Source organism: Rhinatrema bivittatum, chromosome 3, assembly GCF_901001135.1.
Source record: "Rhinatrema bivittatum chromosome 3, aRhiBiv1.1, whole genome shotgun sequence".
NCBI lineage: Eukaryota > Metazoa > Chordata > Amphibia > Gymnophiona > Rhinatrematidae > Rhinatrema > Rhinatrema bivittatum.
The window spans coordinates 589868940-589886706 of NC_042617.1; the positions used below are offsets into that span (position 1 = coordinate 589868940).

A 17767-nucleotide genomic window follows, 5' to 3' on the forward strand; every position below is an offset into this window, starting at 1 on the left:
CTGCTTAGTGTGTGTGTGTGTCTGTGATAAGATAAGTCCCTCAGATTGCACAGTGTGCTCAGGGTGGGTTCTGCTGCTTAGTGTGTGTGTGTGTCTGTGATAAGATAAGTCCCTCAGATTGCACAGTGTGCTCAGGGTGGGTTCTGCTGCTTAGTGCGTGTGTGTGTCTGTGATAAGATAAGTCCCTCAGATTGCACAGTGTGCTCAGGGTGGGTTCTGCTGCTTAGTGTGTGTGTGTGTCTGTGATAAGATAAGTCCCTCAGATTGCACAGTGTGCTCAGGGTGGGTTCTGCTGCTTAGTGTGTGTGTGTGTCTGTGATAAGATAAGTCCCTCAGATTGCACAGTGTGCTCAGGGTGGGTTCTGCTGCTTAGTGGTGTGTGTGTGTCTGTGATAAGATAAGTCCCTCAGATTGCACAGTGTGCTCAGGGTGGGTTCTGCTGCTTAGTGTGTGTGTGTGTCTGTGATAAGATAAGTCCCTCAGATTGCACAGTGTGCTCAGGGTGGGTTCTGCTGCTTAGTGTGTGTGTGTGTCTGTGATAAGTCCCTCAGATTGCACAGTGTGCTCAGGGTGGGTTCTGCTGCTTAGTGTGTGTGTGTGTCTGTGATAAGATAAGTCCCTCAGATTGCACAGTGTGCTCAGGGTGGGTTCTGCTGCTTAGTGTGTGTGTGTGTCTGTGATAAGATAAGTCCCTCAGATTGCACAGTGTGCTCAGGGTGGGTTCTGCTGCTTAGTGTGTGTGTGTGTCTGTGATAAGATAAGTCCCTCAGATTGCACAGTGTGCTCAGGGTGGGTTCTGCTGCTTAGTGTGTGTGTGGTGTCTGTGATAAGATAAGTCCCTCAGATTGCACAGTGTGCTCAGGGTGGGTTCTGCTGCTTAGTGTGTGTGTGTGTCTGTGATAAGATAAGTCCCTCAGATTGCACAGTGTGCTCAGGGTGGGTTCTGCTGCTTAGTGGTGTGTGTGTGTCTGTGATAAGATAAGTCCCTCAGATTGCACAGTGTGCTCAGGGTGGGTTCTGCTGCTTAGTGTGTGTGTGTGTCTGTGATAAGATAAGTCCCTCAGATTGCACAGTGTGCTCAGGGTGGGTTCTGCTGCTTAGTGTGTGTGTGTGTCTGTGATAAGATAAGTCCCTCAGATTGCACAGTGTGCTCAGGGTGGGTTCTGCTGCTTAGTGTGTGTGTGTGTCTGTGATAAGATAAGTCCCTCAGATTGCACAGTGTGCTCAGGGTGGGTTCTGCTGCTTAGTGTGTGTGGTGTGTCTGTGATAAGATAAGTCCCTCAGATTGCACAGTGTGCTCAGGGTGGGTTCTGCTGCTTAGTGTGTGTGTGTGTCTGTGATAAGATAAGTCCCTCAGATTGCACAGTGTGCTCAGGGTGGGTTCTGCTGCTTAGTGCGTGTGTGTGTCTGTGATAAGATAAGTCCCTCAGATTGCACAGTGTGCTCAGGGTGGGTTCTGCTGCTTAGTGGTGTGTGTGTGTCTGTGATAAGATAAGTCCCTCAGATTGCACAGTGTGCTCAGGGTGGGTTCTGCTGCTTAGTGCGTGTGTGTGTCTGTGATAAGATAAGTCCCTCAGATTGCACACTGTGCACAGGGTGGGTTCTGCTGCTTAGTGTGTGTGTGTGTCTGTGATAAGATAAGTCCCTCAGATTGCACAGTGTGCTCAGGGTGGGTTCTGCTGCTTAGTGTGTGTGTGTGTCTGTGATAAGATAAGTCCCTCAGATTGCACAGTGTGCTCAGGGTGGGTGCTGCTGCTTAGTGTGTGTGTGTGTCTGTGATAAGATAAGTCCCTCAGATTGCACAGTGTGCTCAGGGTGGGTTCTGCTGCTTAGTGTGTGTGTGTGTCTGTGATAAGATAAGTCCCTCAGATTGCACAGTGTGCTCAGGGTGGGTTCTGCTGCTTAGTGTGTGTGTGTGTCTGTGATAAGATAAGTCCCTCAGATTGCACAGTGTGCTCAGGGTGGGTTCTGCTGCTTAGTGTGTGTGTGTGTCTGTGATAAGATAAGTCCCTCAGGTTGCACAGTGTGCTCAGGGTGGGTTCTGCTGCTTAGTGTGTGTGTGTGTCTGTGATAAGATAAGTCCCTCAGATTGCACAGTGTGCTCAGGGTGGGTTCTGCTGCTTAGTGTGTGTGTGTGTCTGTGATAAGATAAGTCCCTCAGATTGCACAGTGTGCTCAGGGTGGGTTCTGCTGCTTAGTGTGTGTGTGTGTCTGTGATAAGATAAGTCCCTCAGATTGCACAGTGTGCTCAGGGTGGGTTCTGCTGCTTAGTGTGTGTGTGTGTCTGTGATAAGATAAGTCCCTCAGATTGCACAGTGTGCTCAGGGTGGGTTCTGCTGCTTAGTGTGTGTGTGTGTCTGTGATAAGATAAGTCCCTCAGATTGCACAGTGTGCTCAGGGTGGGTTCTGCTGCTTAGTGTGTGTGTGTGTGTGTGATAAGATAAGTCCCTCAGATTGCACAGTGTGCTCAGGGTGGGTTCTGCTGCTTAGTGTGTGTGTGTGTCTGTGATAAGATAAGTCCCTCAGATTGCACAGTGTGCTCAGGGTGGGTTCTGCTGCTTAGTGTGTGTGTGTGTTTGTGATAAGATAAGTCCCTCAGATTGCACAGTGTGCTCAGGGTGGGTTCTGCTGCTTAGTGCTGTGTGTGTGTCTGTGATAAGAAAAGTCCCTCAGATTGCACAGTGTTCTCAGGGTGGGTTCTGCTGCTTAGTGTGTGTGTGTGTCTGTGATAAGATAAGTCCCTCAGATTGCACAGTGTGCTCAGGGTGGGTTCTGCTGCTTAGTGTGTGTGTGTGTCTGTGATAAGATAAGTCCCTCAGATTGCACAGTGTGCTCAGGGTGGGTTCTGCTGCTTAGTGTGTGTGTGTGTCTGTGATAAGATAAGTCCCTCAGATTGCACAGTTTGTTTCTGCAGCAGAAGCCATCACAGTTGGAACACATGTCCATGATTTTCTTTTTACTTAATTGTTCCTAAATTTTTAATGTGAAAATATTAAAATTCTGCAGTAGTAAGCAAATTTTACATCCAAACAAAACTGAGGGTGCATCTTCCCAGCTGGAGTATTAGAAGCCAAAACTATTTTAAGATGTCTTGCATATTGGAGCTGTTTACAGAGAAGCGGAGGGTGAGACTGACTCCCTCCTCCAAGACTCTCTTATTGCAGCCGTTTATCTCTTAATCTAAGTAAATGCTTCCTAAACATGTGAACACCAACAAGCCTGTGGGCTTTGCACTGCTGCTAGACACCAGGTCAGTAACCCTCTTGTCCCAGTGCTGAAAAGTGTAAACAGGGAGGGAACTTTTAGTAACTGATTTGTTTTAAACCCCCCAGAGGCTCAGAAGGCTATGGAAAAGGTGGCGAGTCACATCAACGAGATGCAGAAGATCTATGAAGAATATGGCACGGTGTTTGACCAACTAGTTGCTGAGCAGAGTGGAACGGAGAAAGAGGTAAACAGGTCTATAAGATCTCCAAAGATGATCTTTCCTTTTCATCTTTTTTTCTTTTACTATTTCTTAGTTTTGTCCATAACTTTTGGTGGTTTCTGCAAAACGTTAGCCTTTCTCACCTGAAAAGGTCTGCCCACGTTTTCAAAGCCTAAAGAAATTCCTTAAAAATGATAAAATTATGGGTTCCTTGACTTATTGATAGTCCCAGGAATAATATAACGGATGTATAGCCAACATTTCACACATTTTTACATTTCAGTACTGAAGAATGTAAAAGGTTAGCAAAACTACTCGCTTTGCTTAACGAGTAATACCCAGTGATTCTAGGAGCTGTATGAATCATCCTAGAGAGAGGTGACGCGATGCCATAAAAATAATTGAAATGCATGTCAGAGAGAGAAGGAAAGGATCCAGGTAATCTTGGACGCTCACATACTAACGACGATAACCCTCTGACTGCATTCTTTGAATGTTGCATCAGATGTTTAAGTCCCATTTAAGCTGTACATTTTATAAATGTAGGACTTTTTACAGAAAGCTCCTGATATGGTTTGCATCCTCTCTTTAATTTCAAGTAGACAGAGCCACATTTCCAGTTTATCCACTTAAAGGAATGTCGGGCAATGCAGGGGCAGTGGTGGCCTGGGGAGAGCACTTTGACTTGTGTGGTCTGGCAATCTTTATGTCTTGTATAGCACTCCCCTAAAACAATGATGGAGGAGGTGAGGGAACATTGCTCACATTAACAGTGTTGTTTTGTAAGCCGCAAACTAAAAGGATAAGAGCAGGTACTCCAGAAGTTAACAGGAAGTATTGATCAGTCCCCCCCCGGAGAGAGTAATAAACACTGTTTCCTAACTTCTCGCATGCCTGGCCCCTGTCTTCATTCAGTTTAACTCTGTGCCTCTTGCAGCCTTGGGCATTTGTGAGTCAGATGTACCAAATTTTCTATTTTCTAGACTCTGCTTTTTTTTTTTCCTGAATTGTGATAAATGCAGTGTCTTTCCACCATTGTCTCTATTAAGCAAAGGAACAGAAAAGGCAGGTTTTTGACATTTTTTTCCTGGGAAGCTACACCTCAGAAAATCATTTAAAACTCTTTTTTTTTTAATGACAGTTCTATTTTTTTGTTTTATAGTCCAGGCAGCCATTTTTGGCTGCAAGTCCTTACTTTTAAGCTGCTGTCACATCACCGCATGCTGAATAGAGGTTTATGTATTGTGGGGCAGTAGAACACAGTTTACCTAGAATGGTCAGGATCAGAGCCATTTTGGATAATGGATTTTACTGTATAATGAGCCTTAAATTAAAAATTCCAGATACAGGGAATTTTTCTGGATAATAGATTCTATGAAGTCAACTAATTTTTGGATATTAGAAGTTTTTCCAGATATCAGAACACATGGAGCTACCCAGATTTCAAATAATCTAAGGATTGTTCAGACAGATCATGGATAATGAGGTTCTGAATAAATAGTGCTCTGCTGTAGTAGCAGTTTAATCTAATAAGAGAATTTCACAAAAGTGAGCACAATCTTTAGCAGCAGTATTGTCCTTTTTCTTTCTTACTATATGGCCGAGTGCATTAAGTTTAAAATGATCCTTTAGTAAAGCATAAAAGGGATATTACTTGTATTTCCATTCCTTCCTGTGTGGTACAGGTTACAGAGCTTTCCATGGGAGAACTTATGATGTACTCTACAGTATCCTGGTTGAATTCTTTCCCGTCCCTAGGGAAAGTAAGAAAAGACCTGGAGCTTACAGTTTTTGGTAGGTTTCATTTCAAAATGTAAAGATTGCTCGGCATGTGACTCCTGCAACAAGCAAATGGTGGAGATCCCAGAAAGAGGTTCCTGAAAATGTATTGTTTGACCATGGTATGCTGAAGGATTGAGATGAAGTGGGCTGATGTATTGGAGAGAGGGAAAATTTGGCTCCTAACCCCTTACGTTGGCCATCATTCCTCCACTGCTAGACCTTTGCCAGTGACATATCTCAAGAACGTTATGGTCATGAGGCAGGAGCATCCTCTGGAATCCTATTTTCATTTCTCTACTAACCATCACTGTGCACAAAGGTGATGTTCTCTTGTTGTCACAGAGCATGAAATGCAAGGAATTCCTTAAGATATGTTGGCAGATGACAGTTAGGCTCATCTGGTCGGTTCAGTTCCATAGTTCCCAGTTCATCTCTGACTTTTCCCTCATGGATCTTCTGCTCATCCACTGCTTTCTGGAATTCTCTTACTATTTTTGTCTCTTTCACACCCACTTGGAGAGCATTTCATGCACCCATCATCTTTTCCGTGAAGAAATCGTTTGTTGTAGTGGTGTAGACCCAGGGCCATCTCCTCCTAGCACCTCTTGCTGTAGATCGTTCTTTGCTGGATTTATACCTTTTGATGCATTTGAGAGTTTTTGTCATATCCCCGCTCTCCTCTTCTCTCCTCTCTATGGGCTGCCTCCAGCCTGTCCATATCTGGTCAGAGGTGCAGCCTTCAGAATTGGGCACGATAATCTAGATGAGAATCCATGAATGCCCTGTACAGAGGCACCGTCTCCCCCTCCTTTGTTACTTTTCTGCTAGTTATGGCTTTCCCTATGCACTCTAGCAGCCCTCTGGTTCTGGCCACCACCTTATCGCATACTTTTGCTACCTTGAAATCATCAGATGCGATCACGCCGAGGTCTGTCTCCTGGTGATTGAACCCCAGTATCTCACCCTTATCGTGGACTGCTGCCTTGGATGTCGGCATTTGTTTTCACACATTGCAAGCTTTCCTAGATCACTTCTAATTCTGTCTGTTCCCTCAGGGTTGTTTTGCCATTGTCCTTTTTCCCCCCTTTTTAACCCTGCCCCAGGACAGATTTACGAGGTACTCCACTAGCCACCCTTCATTTTTCAGGATGATTTTCATTGACGGCTGATCTGTTTATCACTAAAGCAGTTTGTAATCCAGTTCACCACCTTAGGACTCACCCTAAGCTGCTTCCCTGAAATCCAAGTAAACAGCATTCAGTGTACATCCTTGATCTAATTCTCTGGCTACCCCATCAAAGAAATTGATCAGATTTGTTGGACATTCCATCCCTCTGGTAACTTTACTACCTTGGGTCCTGCAGTTTGCTGTGGGTACTTCACTCTCCTTTCCTCAGTGGTCTCTGTGTTTTCCCGCCACCTCAGTAAGACTAACCAGCCTATGATTTCCAACTTCCTTTCTGTTAACATCTTTAATGAAAAGGGGCAATATCTGCCAGTTTTGGTTCCACTCTCATCTCCGAAGATCTCTAATCTATAAATGTAAATAAATACAAATATTGAAGAAATCCTTCGGCAGACCTGCCAGAACCTCTTTGAGACCCCTTAAAATCGTTAACTGTACCTCATTTTGGCTACTTTCAGCTCTGCTTGTTATGCACAAACCCTCTTTTCCATAAATGGAGTGCTATCTATCTCATTGCCAATAGTTGGCGATCCTTCTTCAATCCCTACTTTTGCTGCCTTTCGAAAATTTAGTGCTAGGGCCATAGACTGACTTATTGTCCCCCTTCAGGTAAGTAAGACTAATTTGCTCATGTTATGATCACTAGTGCCGGATGGCCCCACCATTGTTACCCCTTGCACCAAATCCTGTGTTCCACTAAGAATTAGATACAAAACAGCTCCCTCTCTCGTCTGTTCCTAACCAGTGGCTCCAAGAAGCAGTAATATATTCCATCCAGGAACTTTACCTCTCTAGCATGTCCTGAGGTTACATTGAAATCTCCCATTATTACTGCGCTGCCAAATTTGTTAGCTTCCCTAATTTCTCTTAGCCTTTCATCGTCTTGTCTGATCATTTTGACCAGGTGGATGGTAGCATATTCTTATTGCTATACTCTTCCCCAATACACGTGGGAGTTTTGTCCATAAAGATTCTACTGTGCATTTAGTTAAATTCAAGATCTTTATCCTGTTGGACTATCTGCCATCTTGAACATAAAGTGTCACCCTCACTCCCATCAAGTTGATCCATCCTATTACTGCAATATAATTTGTACCCTGGTATAGCACTGTCCCATTGGTTATGTCCTTCCACCAGGACTCAGATATGCCAATTAGGTCTACTACCTGTTCATTCACTGCTATACACTCTAACTCTCTCATTTAATTTGTAGACTTCTGGCATTGGCATACAGATATTCTGGCATTGGCATACAGATACAAATAAAATAAATAAATAAATATTTCAAATTATGCTTTTTGTTGTATTAACAACCTGCTTATCAGCTGACAGGGATAATTTGGAATCTTTTAATTCAAGTGATTCTCTACTTATAGGCACATGAATTACTTTTGCTTTTATTGCAAGCTCTCTTTTAGGATGGCCTATCTCTCCTGTTTTATTGGTATCTTTTGAATATACCACCATCTGAACCATGCGCTGCTGAGCGACTATCGGCTTTTCCCCTTGTTCACGTATAAAATCTGCTCTGTCTCCTTTTTAAAGGTTAGCACTAGCAGCCTTGTTCCACCCTGGTTAGGGTGGAGCCCGTCCTTTCAGAAGAGACTCCTCTGTCCCCAAGAGGTTGCCCAGTTCCTTACAAAACTGAATCCCTCTTCCTTGCACTATTGTCTCATCCACGCTTTGTGACTCCAGAGCTCTGCCTGACTCTGGATGCCGGTGCATGGAACAAGGAGCATTTCAGAGCATGTTAACCTGTGGTTTCTGGATTTCAACTTTGTATCTGAAAGCCTAAATTTGACTTCCAGAACCTCCCTCCCATACCGTGCTATGTCTTTGGTGCCCACATATACCACGTTAGCTGGCTCCTCCCTAGCACCATCTAAAATCCTATCTATGTGACACGTGAGGTTTACCACCTTCGCACCAGGTAGGCAAGTTACGATGCAATCTTCACATCCACCAACCACATGGCTATCTACATTCCTAATAATCGAATCACCAAATATGATGGCTGACCTAACCCTTCCCCCCTGGGCACCAGCCCTGGGAGACTGATTCTCTGTGTGAAAGGATAATGCATCACCTGGAGAGCAGGTCCTTCTACATCAGGGTGATGCTGTCTGACCAGGTGACCTTCCTCCAAGGCAGCACCGAGGCTACCAGACTGGAGTTGGGAATGGCTACTATATCCCTGAAGGTTTCCTCTCTCTGCCTCAACTCCTCCAGGTCTGCCACACTAAAAATGAAAATCATTCTCTGAAAGTCAGGAGTTCTGTGCACCAGCTGAATGCATGCAACTTCTCACCAACACTCGGTACAAAAGACTGGAAGGCCCCCCCATCTTGCTGCTGGACTGCTGCCTTCATCTTAATATTGTTGCATTCTTAGTTAAGTTTAGGTTGCTAAGGGAGTAGGGATGAGTAAATTAGAGGCCTTTAAATGTATGTGGTATATTCCCTATTAATCTGGTAGTGACCTGCAGGGGGATAATTAAACTCTTGATAAGGGCTGGGGTAATCCTGTGTTATAGATAAAACTGTGATTGATACTTAATGTGAGAGTGTCTCTTACCCATAAATCAAAGAATGAGCTAGGGATGGGTAGGAGTTGGGGTTGGTGAGAGGGAGGGAAAGACAGACAATAGAATTACCTATCATGCCAGCTTTTTATTTCAGGTTCACTACACTAAAGGATATACCCCACTATTCCACTTCGCCCTCCCCCAAGTTTTAGTCCTAAAATTTCTCAATGCAGTATTCACTGATCATCTTCAGCTACCAACAAAATTTCCTTCTCAATACTCCCACAGGATTTAGGGTTATTGATCTCGTCCCCTGCAATATATTTTGTGCTTCGATAGCAAGTTAGTACTACAAAATCCCTTTGCTGATTTACACTGAAAATAACTTTGACAAGTTGTGATGCCCCCAGCACTGCACCAGAATGTTCTCTCCCATGGGTGCCACAAGCTGTGGACTCTGAGTATTCATATTGTGTTTTGCTGCTGCTTACTTGAGCATTAATGTGTGGTGTTTTCTTTAACAGTGTTTAAGAGAGCAGTAATACTGGTACACAAGGAAACCTGCAAGCTGAAAAAGAAACAGGCAAGTAGAGATATTTTTGATTATGGATACTCTGCAATCTCTAATAGCAACCTGGAGTGCATAGAGGTTTTACATTGTGGTAAATGTACTGTGAGTGAGGGTTATACATGCGTGAGAGTAGCTGAAAGTGTTACAGCAGGGGAGGATAACCATGGTGTCTCCTTCTGTTGGCAGCATAAACACATGAGGGCTTTTTAAAGAGAAATATGTATAAATGAGCTACAAATTTAGGTTGTGGCTTAAAAAATATTCTATAAAACTTTTTCCATGTAAGGATGAAACTAAGGCATGACTGCACCTTATATATGTGTGAGTTTTTTAAAGGGCCGGTCATGTTTAGCAGTAAGAATTTATAACAGAAGCAGCTGGGTGCTTCCGCTCCAATGGGCCTACCCACCGGAAATCCTAAAAGCAGGAATCTGAAGAGCTAGGGCATGCAGCAATGCAGTGAAAATCCGAGGTTTATCACATATTCTTGGATTTACATTCTGCTTTCCGACCGACATGTAGACGTATTGATCACATTTTGTATTGCACTCTGGAGTCCTTGATTTTTGTGGCTGCCTGCCCTTCCTTTCATGTGTGGCACTTGCGCTGTCGTACAGTTGGGGGCTAGCACAGGCCTTTATTGCAAACACCTAGCTCATTCTCTAGAAATTAGATGCCAGAGTTTGGATTGCGCTGCATGGGCCGGTGTAAGCAATTCTGCCTGCAAAAGATTTGCAAAGTGGCAGTGCCCTGCCAGGCACTCGACTCCAGCTTATTGTGATAATTTTCCCCTCTGGCTCGATAATCCAAACCATTCTTTCACTCCTAAAGCTTTCATAATTAATTGCTTTTATAAAGCATTGAAAACTAAACAAACCTATTAAGGCAAGCCCTCCAAACGGCTGCCGGGTTAGCCTCCTCTGTCGCTAGGCTTCTTTCTTTGAATTCTGAAATGAAAAATTCAGTTTTGAAAGAGAGAACGAGACAGGGAGAAGAGGGTACGGGTCTCCCAGCTGCAGAGCAGAAAGAAAAAGAAGTAAGATTGCTTTAGACTCACTAAAAACTGAATTGAAGTGAAGACTGCAAGGCGTAGATAGCAAAGTGGAAAGCATCTCTTCAGGGCCGGTGCAAGGGGATTTGGCGCCCTAGGCGAGCCTTCTTCCTTGCGCCCCCCCCCCCCCGGTCTCGGCCCCGACTCCTACCTCATTCTCAATCACGCCCGCTGACTGGGGTTTTCTGGGTCGCGAGCAGATTGGGCACTGCTTGCGGCCTGCCAAATCTCCACTCCTCTTTGCCACCACTTGCGGCCCCATATGGCTCGCACCCAGTGGCGCACCAAGGGTCTCCGGCGCCCAGGGGCCAATGCATTTGTGTGCCACAGAAAATCAGTGGCATCTCTAGACAGAAGAATTTGTTTTGGGTGGGGGGGGGGAGCTAAAATGACATTTCTTCATCACACCCACCTCTGTAGCATGGATCCTGCTTTAAAATTGGTTATAAAAAAAAGTGTTGTTAAAAAAAGTCCAAAGGGTCCTCTGCATAATTTTAAAAAGCTGGCCAGTTTCACACTTCTAGTAAAACTACTATAAAATTATTTGATAGCCTCATTCAACTAATTCTATATGGATTATGAGAGTGAAGTCTGGAATATATAGGAAGGGACAGAATGTCAATACAAATCCTGCACCTCCAGTTCTGTATCTCTGTGCATCCACTGAAATTCCCCCAAACAATGGAGCTTGGATGTTTCCCTTACAGCTCATCATACTAAAAGATATTTTCAAATTCTGGTGTCACCTCACAGCAACAGCAGCACAAACACCTTCCACTGCCAGGCACATTGTGAACTAACATAAAGCATCACAAAAGAGACAGCCAAAATCTATACTGCAATCCCATCATAACATAACAGTAATAACACCAAGGACTCAAACAACAATAACCCTACCTGTGAATAAGCAAGGGTAAATATTACACTGGGTCCTAGAATACCAATACACCACCTACTGAGGAAACAAAACAAACCCGATTGCTATAGATCTCTATACAGACACTATATGATAGCAGAATCTCTCATCATGGTCACACACACAGAGCAGAGACAGACCCTCACCAAATACAGAATAAAGGAGCACAAATTAGAAAAAACTGAAATGGAAACCCCAAGAAGCCAGATTCTGTGTATTAACAATGGAAAAACAGAACCACCATTCCTCATAAAACAAATAAAATCAAGAAACATAAAGCATCAGTTATAATAGTAAAACCATACTAATAAAAGAATATTTTAAAACTACTGATAAATAGAATTTCTATTAATTAAAATCATATACATTTTTTACAATTTCCCAAACACCAATAAAATATTTCAAAACAGTACATATATCAAATAACACCCAATAATTAAAACTAATAAGGATTTTAAAAAGCCCCTGCTGTCCATACGTAGGAGCTCTTGATTTCCAGTCACCCTGATATTGTCAAGGATTAGGAGGTTATCCTCTCTCTCTCACACATACTCACATGTCCATTCTCTCTCACACATACACTGTCACATACATACACATTCATGCTCTTATACCCACCATAACCTCTCGCTCTCACAGACACTGACACACTCAGGCTCTAAGGCACTCTCTCCCCCTCCACACACACCCCCACACAAACTCTTACTCCCCTGGATTTTCTCATACACACTCATGCTCTCACTCTCACTGGCTCCCTCACATACACACAAACACACACTCCCAGGCAAGCTCCCACTCGTTCTCACACAGACACACACACACACAGACAAGCTCCTAGTCATTCTCACACTGAACCCCAGGCAGGCTCCCATTCATTTTCACACCACTCCCTCCCCACCCCCCAGGCATGCACACATTCATTCTCACACACACACACATACACCACAAACAAGCAGGCACCTATTCTCACACATACAAACCCCAGGAAGACACCCATACATTCTCATTCACAGACACACCCTCAGGCAGGCACCCATGCATTCACACACATACACCGCCAGGAAGACTCCCATTCATACACATGCACACACTAAAGGCAGAGACCCCCTCTCTTTCTTTTGCCAGCAACCTCAGAGCCTCTCTCATCCCTCTGCTGCCACTGTCACTGCCGCTGTATGGCTATTGCGGAGGTGCTGATTGCTGCTATTGGCACTGAAGCCCATTCTGCTGCCTCCTCTGTGCAGGCCCCATGGGCTTCCACTTCCTCCATGCTGATCTCGTACATTGTGAGATCCGCATAGAGAAAGTGCTACTCTTGCACATTACCAAAGATTACATGTTCCAATCAGTAAAAAGTAATTTATTTCTTTTTACATTTGCTGTCTGATCTTAGTTTTCTAATCGGTTGGTCACAGGCTTTTTTTTTTTTCCACCTTCTCACATGCTGTCCCTCATACAATCATTTATACACAGTCTCTCTCTTGCACATCCTGTCTAACTCTCATTCCCAAATGCTGTCTTGCTCAAGCACAGGTTCTCACTGGCACATGCTCTCTCTCATACAATCATTCCTACACACAGGCTCTCACTGTCACATGCTGACTCACACACACACACAGGCTCTCTCTCACTCCTACATGCTGTCTTGCTCAAGCACAGGCTCTCACTGTCACATGCTCACTCTCATACAATCATTCCTACACACAGGCTCTCACTGTCACATGCTGACTCACACACACACACAGGCTCTCTCTCACTCCTACATGCTGTCTTGCTCAAGCACAGGCTCTCACTATCACATGCTGTCTCTCACACACACAGAGGCTCTCCCATGCTGTCTCTGCAAACATTCAGGTCTTCACTCACACACAGTCTCTCAACTCATCTCATACACGCACACATACACACTGTACAAACCCTCAGTCTCTCTCTCACCTCTGGGCCTCCTCTTCTCGGGCCACTGCAGGATGGGCTCTGCAGCGGCCCCGGTCTTCTCGAGCCGCGCTGATCCTCTTCTGCACGCGGCTGATGCTCCTCCTCTTTCCTGCCCGCGCGGCTCCGGCAACATTTTTCTTCCGGGGCCGCGCGGGCAGGAAGGAGGAGAAGTTCCTGCATTGGCTGATGTTCCTCCTCCTTCCTGCCCGCGCGGCTCCGGCAACATTTTTCTTCCGGGGCCGCGCAGGCAGGAAGGAGGAGGAGCACCAGCATGTTTAGACGCGACTGTACCACGGTCCTGCCGATCTTCTTGCTGTGTGTATCCGGCACACAGCATAGCAGTAGTTCACCGCCATTTGGATGACGTCCACCGGCGGCCATTGGCCATCAGCAGCTCGGCGCCCCCTAATGCTCAGCGCCCTAGGCGATCGCCTAGTTCGCCTAGTGCTTCCGCCGGCCCTGCATCTCTTCATAGTGGGAGAAGCCAGGCTGTGCTTTCTTGTCAGGAATTAGTGCAGTAATAAAACTCAATACGTGCAGGAGAATAAGGCAGGGGTAATCAGAAGTGTGGGGAATGCAGGTTTTCTTTTTGCTTTTAGCAAAAGGCATGTTAGTGATCCAAAAGCACAGAATAGTAGCCAACTTGGGATATAATGGACGGGGGCAGACATGGAGAGCTCCAGTGATCGGGTATCCGTGCAATCTAAATGGTAACTTTCATGCACTGGATCGCAGTGGAGTTAATGTGAAATATTGATGGGTCACATTTAGGGACAAGAACTACCTGTTTGGGTTTAAAAGGTTCTGCAAAGCATTTCTCTGGCTTTGACTTGTGATTTCAGCATTGTAGGAAGATGGAGGGGCTTTCTGTAAATGTTATGGACCGTGCTGAGTTGTGATGTTTCATTGCACAGCTTCGCTGTTCTCTTGCTCCAGTGCATTTGGGAAAATGTGTAGTGCTTATGATGTTAAAATGTGTAGCGAAGGGGAAAAACCCTCACCTCTGGTTCTTGTCCAGTCCTTTTCAGAGATCAGTATTGCAGCATGAAAGCTGTGCTTTTTCATAGCTTAATGCCCTGCTCCCTCCAAACCCATGCAGTGCATCATACAACGCATCCCTGTTGTTTCTGTCCCTTCTGATCCTCGAGTCAAATAATTATGAAGAGGTGGGGGAGGGGGGGGAAGGGGTTTGGGGAAGAGAATGAACCCTTCAGTGTGCATTGCTGATAAAATGCAAAGGTAAAGGTGTAGGTGAGCAGGAGCACCTTGTGTGGGGGAGGGGAAACGGGCCAAGACTTGGCCGTGTGAGAACCTTTCACTTTGGTTTCTCCAGGTGCTCTCTGGTCGTACTGAATGCAATAATGTTTCGGTGTCTGCTTTCCTTCGTAGCCTGCAAATTCCCGATCTGCGCATGTCCATGGCGATATGGATCCATTTAAGTTCTGTTGGTTGATTCCTCTGTCAGCTCTTCAGGTCCGGCTGGGGAATACAGCAGGTGATGGGGTTTTTCATTTAAGCTTTCCTACATTAACCCGATAAACGCACTTCCTTGAACCTTGATTTTATGTTGGCGGTGTGTGTGCATTCACTGCTGTAGCAGAGTCACTTTAGAGTATATTTATACTAGAAGGATTTGGGAGAACCTGCGTTTGAGTTATTCCTGTCATAATAATTCCCATTTGGGAGATATTTTGTTGCTGAATATTGCAAAAGTAATTTAGAATAAAAACAACAACAAAAATTCTCCATTGCATAAGACTCACACCCTTTGTCATATCAAACCCAAATTAGCTCCAGTTAAAAAAAATATTGCCTTAACAAGGTCTGTAAGTTTAAACAGAGCCCACCTATGCCCAATCACAGTAATTGAAGCAAACAACAAAACATGCCAAACAAGGAGATGTGGAAAGCACTCTGCAGATTTCTGGCTGAGACTGGAGAAACGATTTCAGGATTACTCCACAATCGTGGCCTGTAGGAAGCTTTATAATGTGACTTAAGGGACACTGCATGCACGTGGGAGAAGGTGTTTATGTGGCACTTCTTGGCCTGGTGGCATGAAACATGCACAGCCCATCCCTCTGATCACACCATGGTGGTGGCAGCATTATGTGAGGATGCTTTGCAACAGCAGGGGACACTTAGGCTGGTGAAGATGGCGGGAGAGATGAATAGGTCAAAGCACGACAGATCCTGGTGGAAAAACTTGTTCCACTCTGCCATAGACCTAGGGGGAAAACATATTTAACATAATAAAAAATTAAATTCTGCCTTTTCAAGGTGGATTACAACACAATAAAACAAATTATACCATAACAACCAAGAAAAACAAGCGTTTTCCATCAACAAGCAGGGCTGAATTAGCCATGACGCGTGGGTGATGTCATCTGACGGCGTAGAACAGACCTATCTTATCTCTAAGCTCAGTAAAAATGGTGTGATCAGTGAAACAAACTCTTACTTTAATGCATTTTGTTTTGTAATTTGTGAAAAAATGTACAAGGGTATGAAGACTTTTGCAAGGCATTGTAATTAATCTTGGAGAAGTTTCTCAGCATATATAGATCAAGGAGTAAGGACAGATCAACCCTAACTGAATATTTACAGGAGTTGAAGGTTTTATATGTGAATGGTCTAAGAATGGTGGAATTCATTCCACTGTTGTGAACACAATGGAAAACGAATCTAAATTTAATATTGGGGGTCATGGCCATGTGTAACTAGAATGGGAAGTGAATATTAATTGTCCAGAATTGAATATTAGAGGAAGGTGATGTGCAGAATCAGTAGTGGTTTGAGGTTTCAGGCAAGGGTGAGCATGTTAGTTAATTACAAAAACTAGAAATGTATATCTTTTTCCCTTTTCCAGGAACTGAAAATAACTGCATTTGGGAGTTGATTCATACAAAGTCAGAAATAGAGGGACGACCAGAGACCATTTTTCAGCTGTGCAGCAGGTGGTTTTATTTGAATTGATCAGAAATGAATGATAAAGTAGATGGTTTGTTGTTCATTGACATATATATTTCTGCATACTTCTATTTTTTGTCATCTTTCATGGCATGCAAGGGTTTTCTAGTCTGTACTTACTATGAAAGAAAAATCGTGATTTAAAAAAATATCTCTGGATCCATAAAAAAGGCTTTCTTAGTGTATTTACATTATGATTAATAAAACAAAGATTCCTGAACACTTTCATAACCCAAGCAGGAAAATTGAAAAATAGGTCCTGTCTAAATACATTAATTCAAATAGGTGGGTATTGGGCCATCCAGAGGTCAAAATCTGTATTGAAAGGAAATTGCAAACTGTGCGGAGCTCTGCAACTTCCATATCCATGGCAAAAACTTGTTTAAAGCAAATTTATTGCAACAAATAGTAGATAAAGGGAGTGCATAAGAAAAAGGCAGGGCCCCTGGAAGCTCGAGGCGAACTAGTTGGCCATCTACAGCACCTTAGGTTTGGGGGCAGCCACCTAATACTTTCATCAGCCTTGCTCAGATTAGTCTTCAGAGACCAGGACAGTGGGGACTGAGCCTCCTCTTCCTGCCCATGTGGACCAGAAGAGGAAATGGTACCCAGAAGGATTCAATATTGGCCCCCCCGAACCAGAAAAAAGACCAGACCTGAAGTGGCTGAAGTGGCAGAAGAGCAGTGTCTGCAGGCCCTTGGGACCTGCCTCCTGAAAGAGCAGGAGCACTGTTGGCTGGGCCCATGCAGCTGAAGAAAAGCAGATGTGCGGGGCAAAGGAACACGAGCAGTTTGGGCTGGGTTGGTGCAGCGGAAGAAAGGAAGAGCAGTGTCTGCAACTGTGGAGGATCAAAAGTGCAGGAGCAGTTATGGCTGGGCCTGCACAGCTGAAGAGAAGAATAGCAGTGTCGGCATACATTTGAGGCAAAGGAGGAGTAGCATCATCTGCCCCTCAAATGGGAGAGGAGAGAGAAAAGAGGTGTCAGGATTCTGTGCAGACACAAGTGTGTTTGTGTGTGTGAACATGAGAGAGAGAAATGACACATCGCGTGTGTGTGTATGTGAGCGAAAAAGGAGAGTGTGTTTGTATGAGAGAGAGAACATGAGAAGTGTGAGCTTGTGTGTGTGTGAACATGAGAGATGACACAGCACGTGTGTGTGTGTGTGTGTGTGTGTGTGTGTGTGTGTGTGTGTAAGAGAAAAAGGAGGACATGAGGGAGATGTCCCCACACACAGTGTGTGTGGGGACATGAGGGAGATGTGTGTGTGTGTGTGTGTGAGTGAGAGAGCAACCATGAGAGAGAGAGTGAGTGTGGGAACATAGAACAAGAAGGTTTGTGTGCCCCACCCCACTAATCTAGGTGACTGGAAATCAAAAGTTCTCAGGTATGGAGAGCAGGAATCT

The 17767-nt window shown here is 44.5% G+C and overlaps 2 protein-coding genes across 3 annotated transcripts in view; one reads left to right on the forward strand and one right to left on the reverse strand.

Annotated features, from left to right (window-relative positions):
* TIAM2 (T cell lymphoma invasion and metastasis 2) overlaps positions 1-17767 on the forward strand; it is a 486712-nt gene that overhangs the window by 463411 nt on the left and 5534 nt on the right. For both annotated transcript variants that reach the window (XM_029596699.1, XM_029596700.1), the window contains 5 exons: positions 3333-3451; positions 5113-5221; positions 9444-9502; positions 14782-14887; positions 16262-16349. In XM_029596699.1, coding sequence (XP_029452559.1) covers positions 3333-3451; positions 5113-5221; positions 9444-9502; positions 14782-14887; positions 16262-16349 — 481 coding nt within the window. The remainder of the gene's footprint in view (positions 1-3332; positions 3452-5112; positions 5222-9443; positions 9503-14781; positions 14888-16261; positions 16350-17767) is intronic.
* TFB1M (transcription factor B1, mitochondrial) overlaps positions 14587-17767 on the reverse strand; it is a 181503-nt gene continuing 178322 nt past the window's right edge. The window contains exon 8 of the mRNA XM_029596710.1: positions 14587-15619. Coding sequence (XP_029452570.1) covers positions 15478-15619 — 142 coding nt within the window. The 3' untranslated portion in view covers positions 14587-15477. The remainder of the gene's footprint in view (positions 15620-17767) is intronic.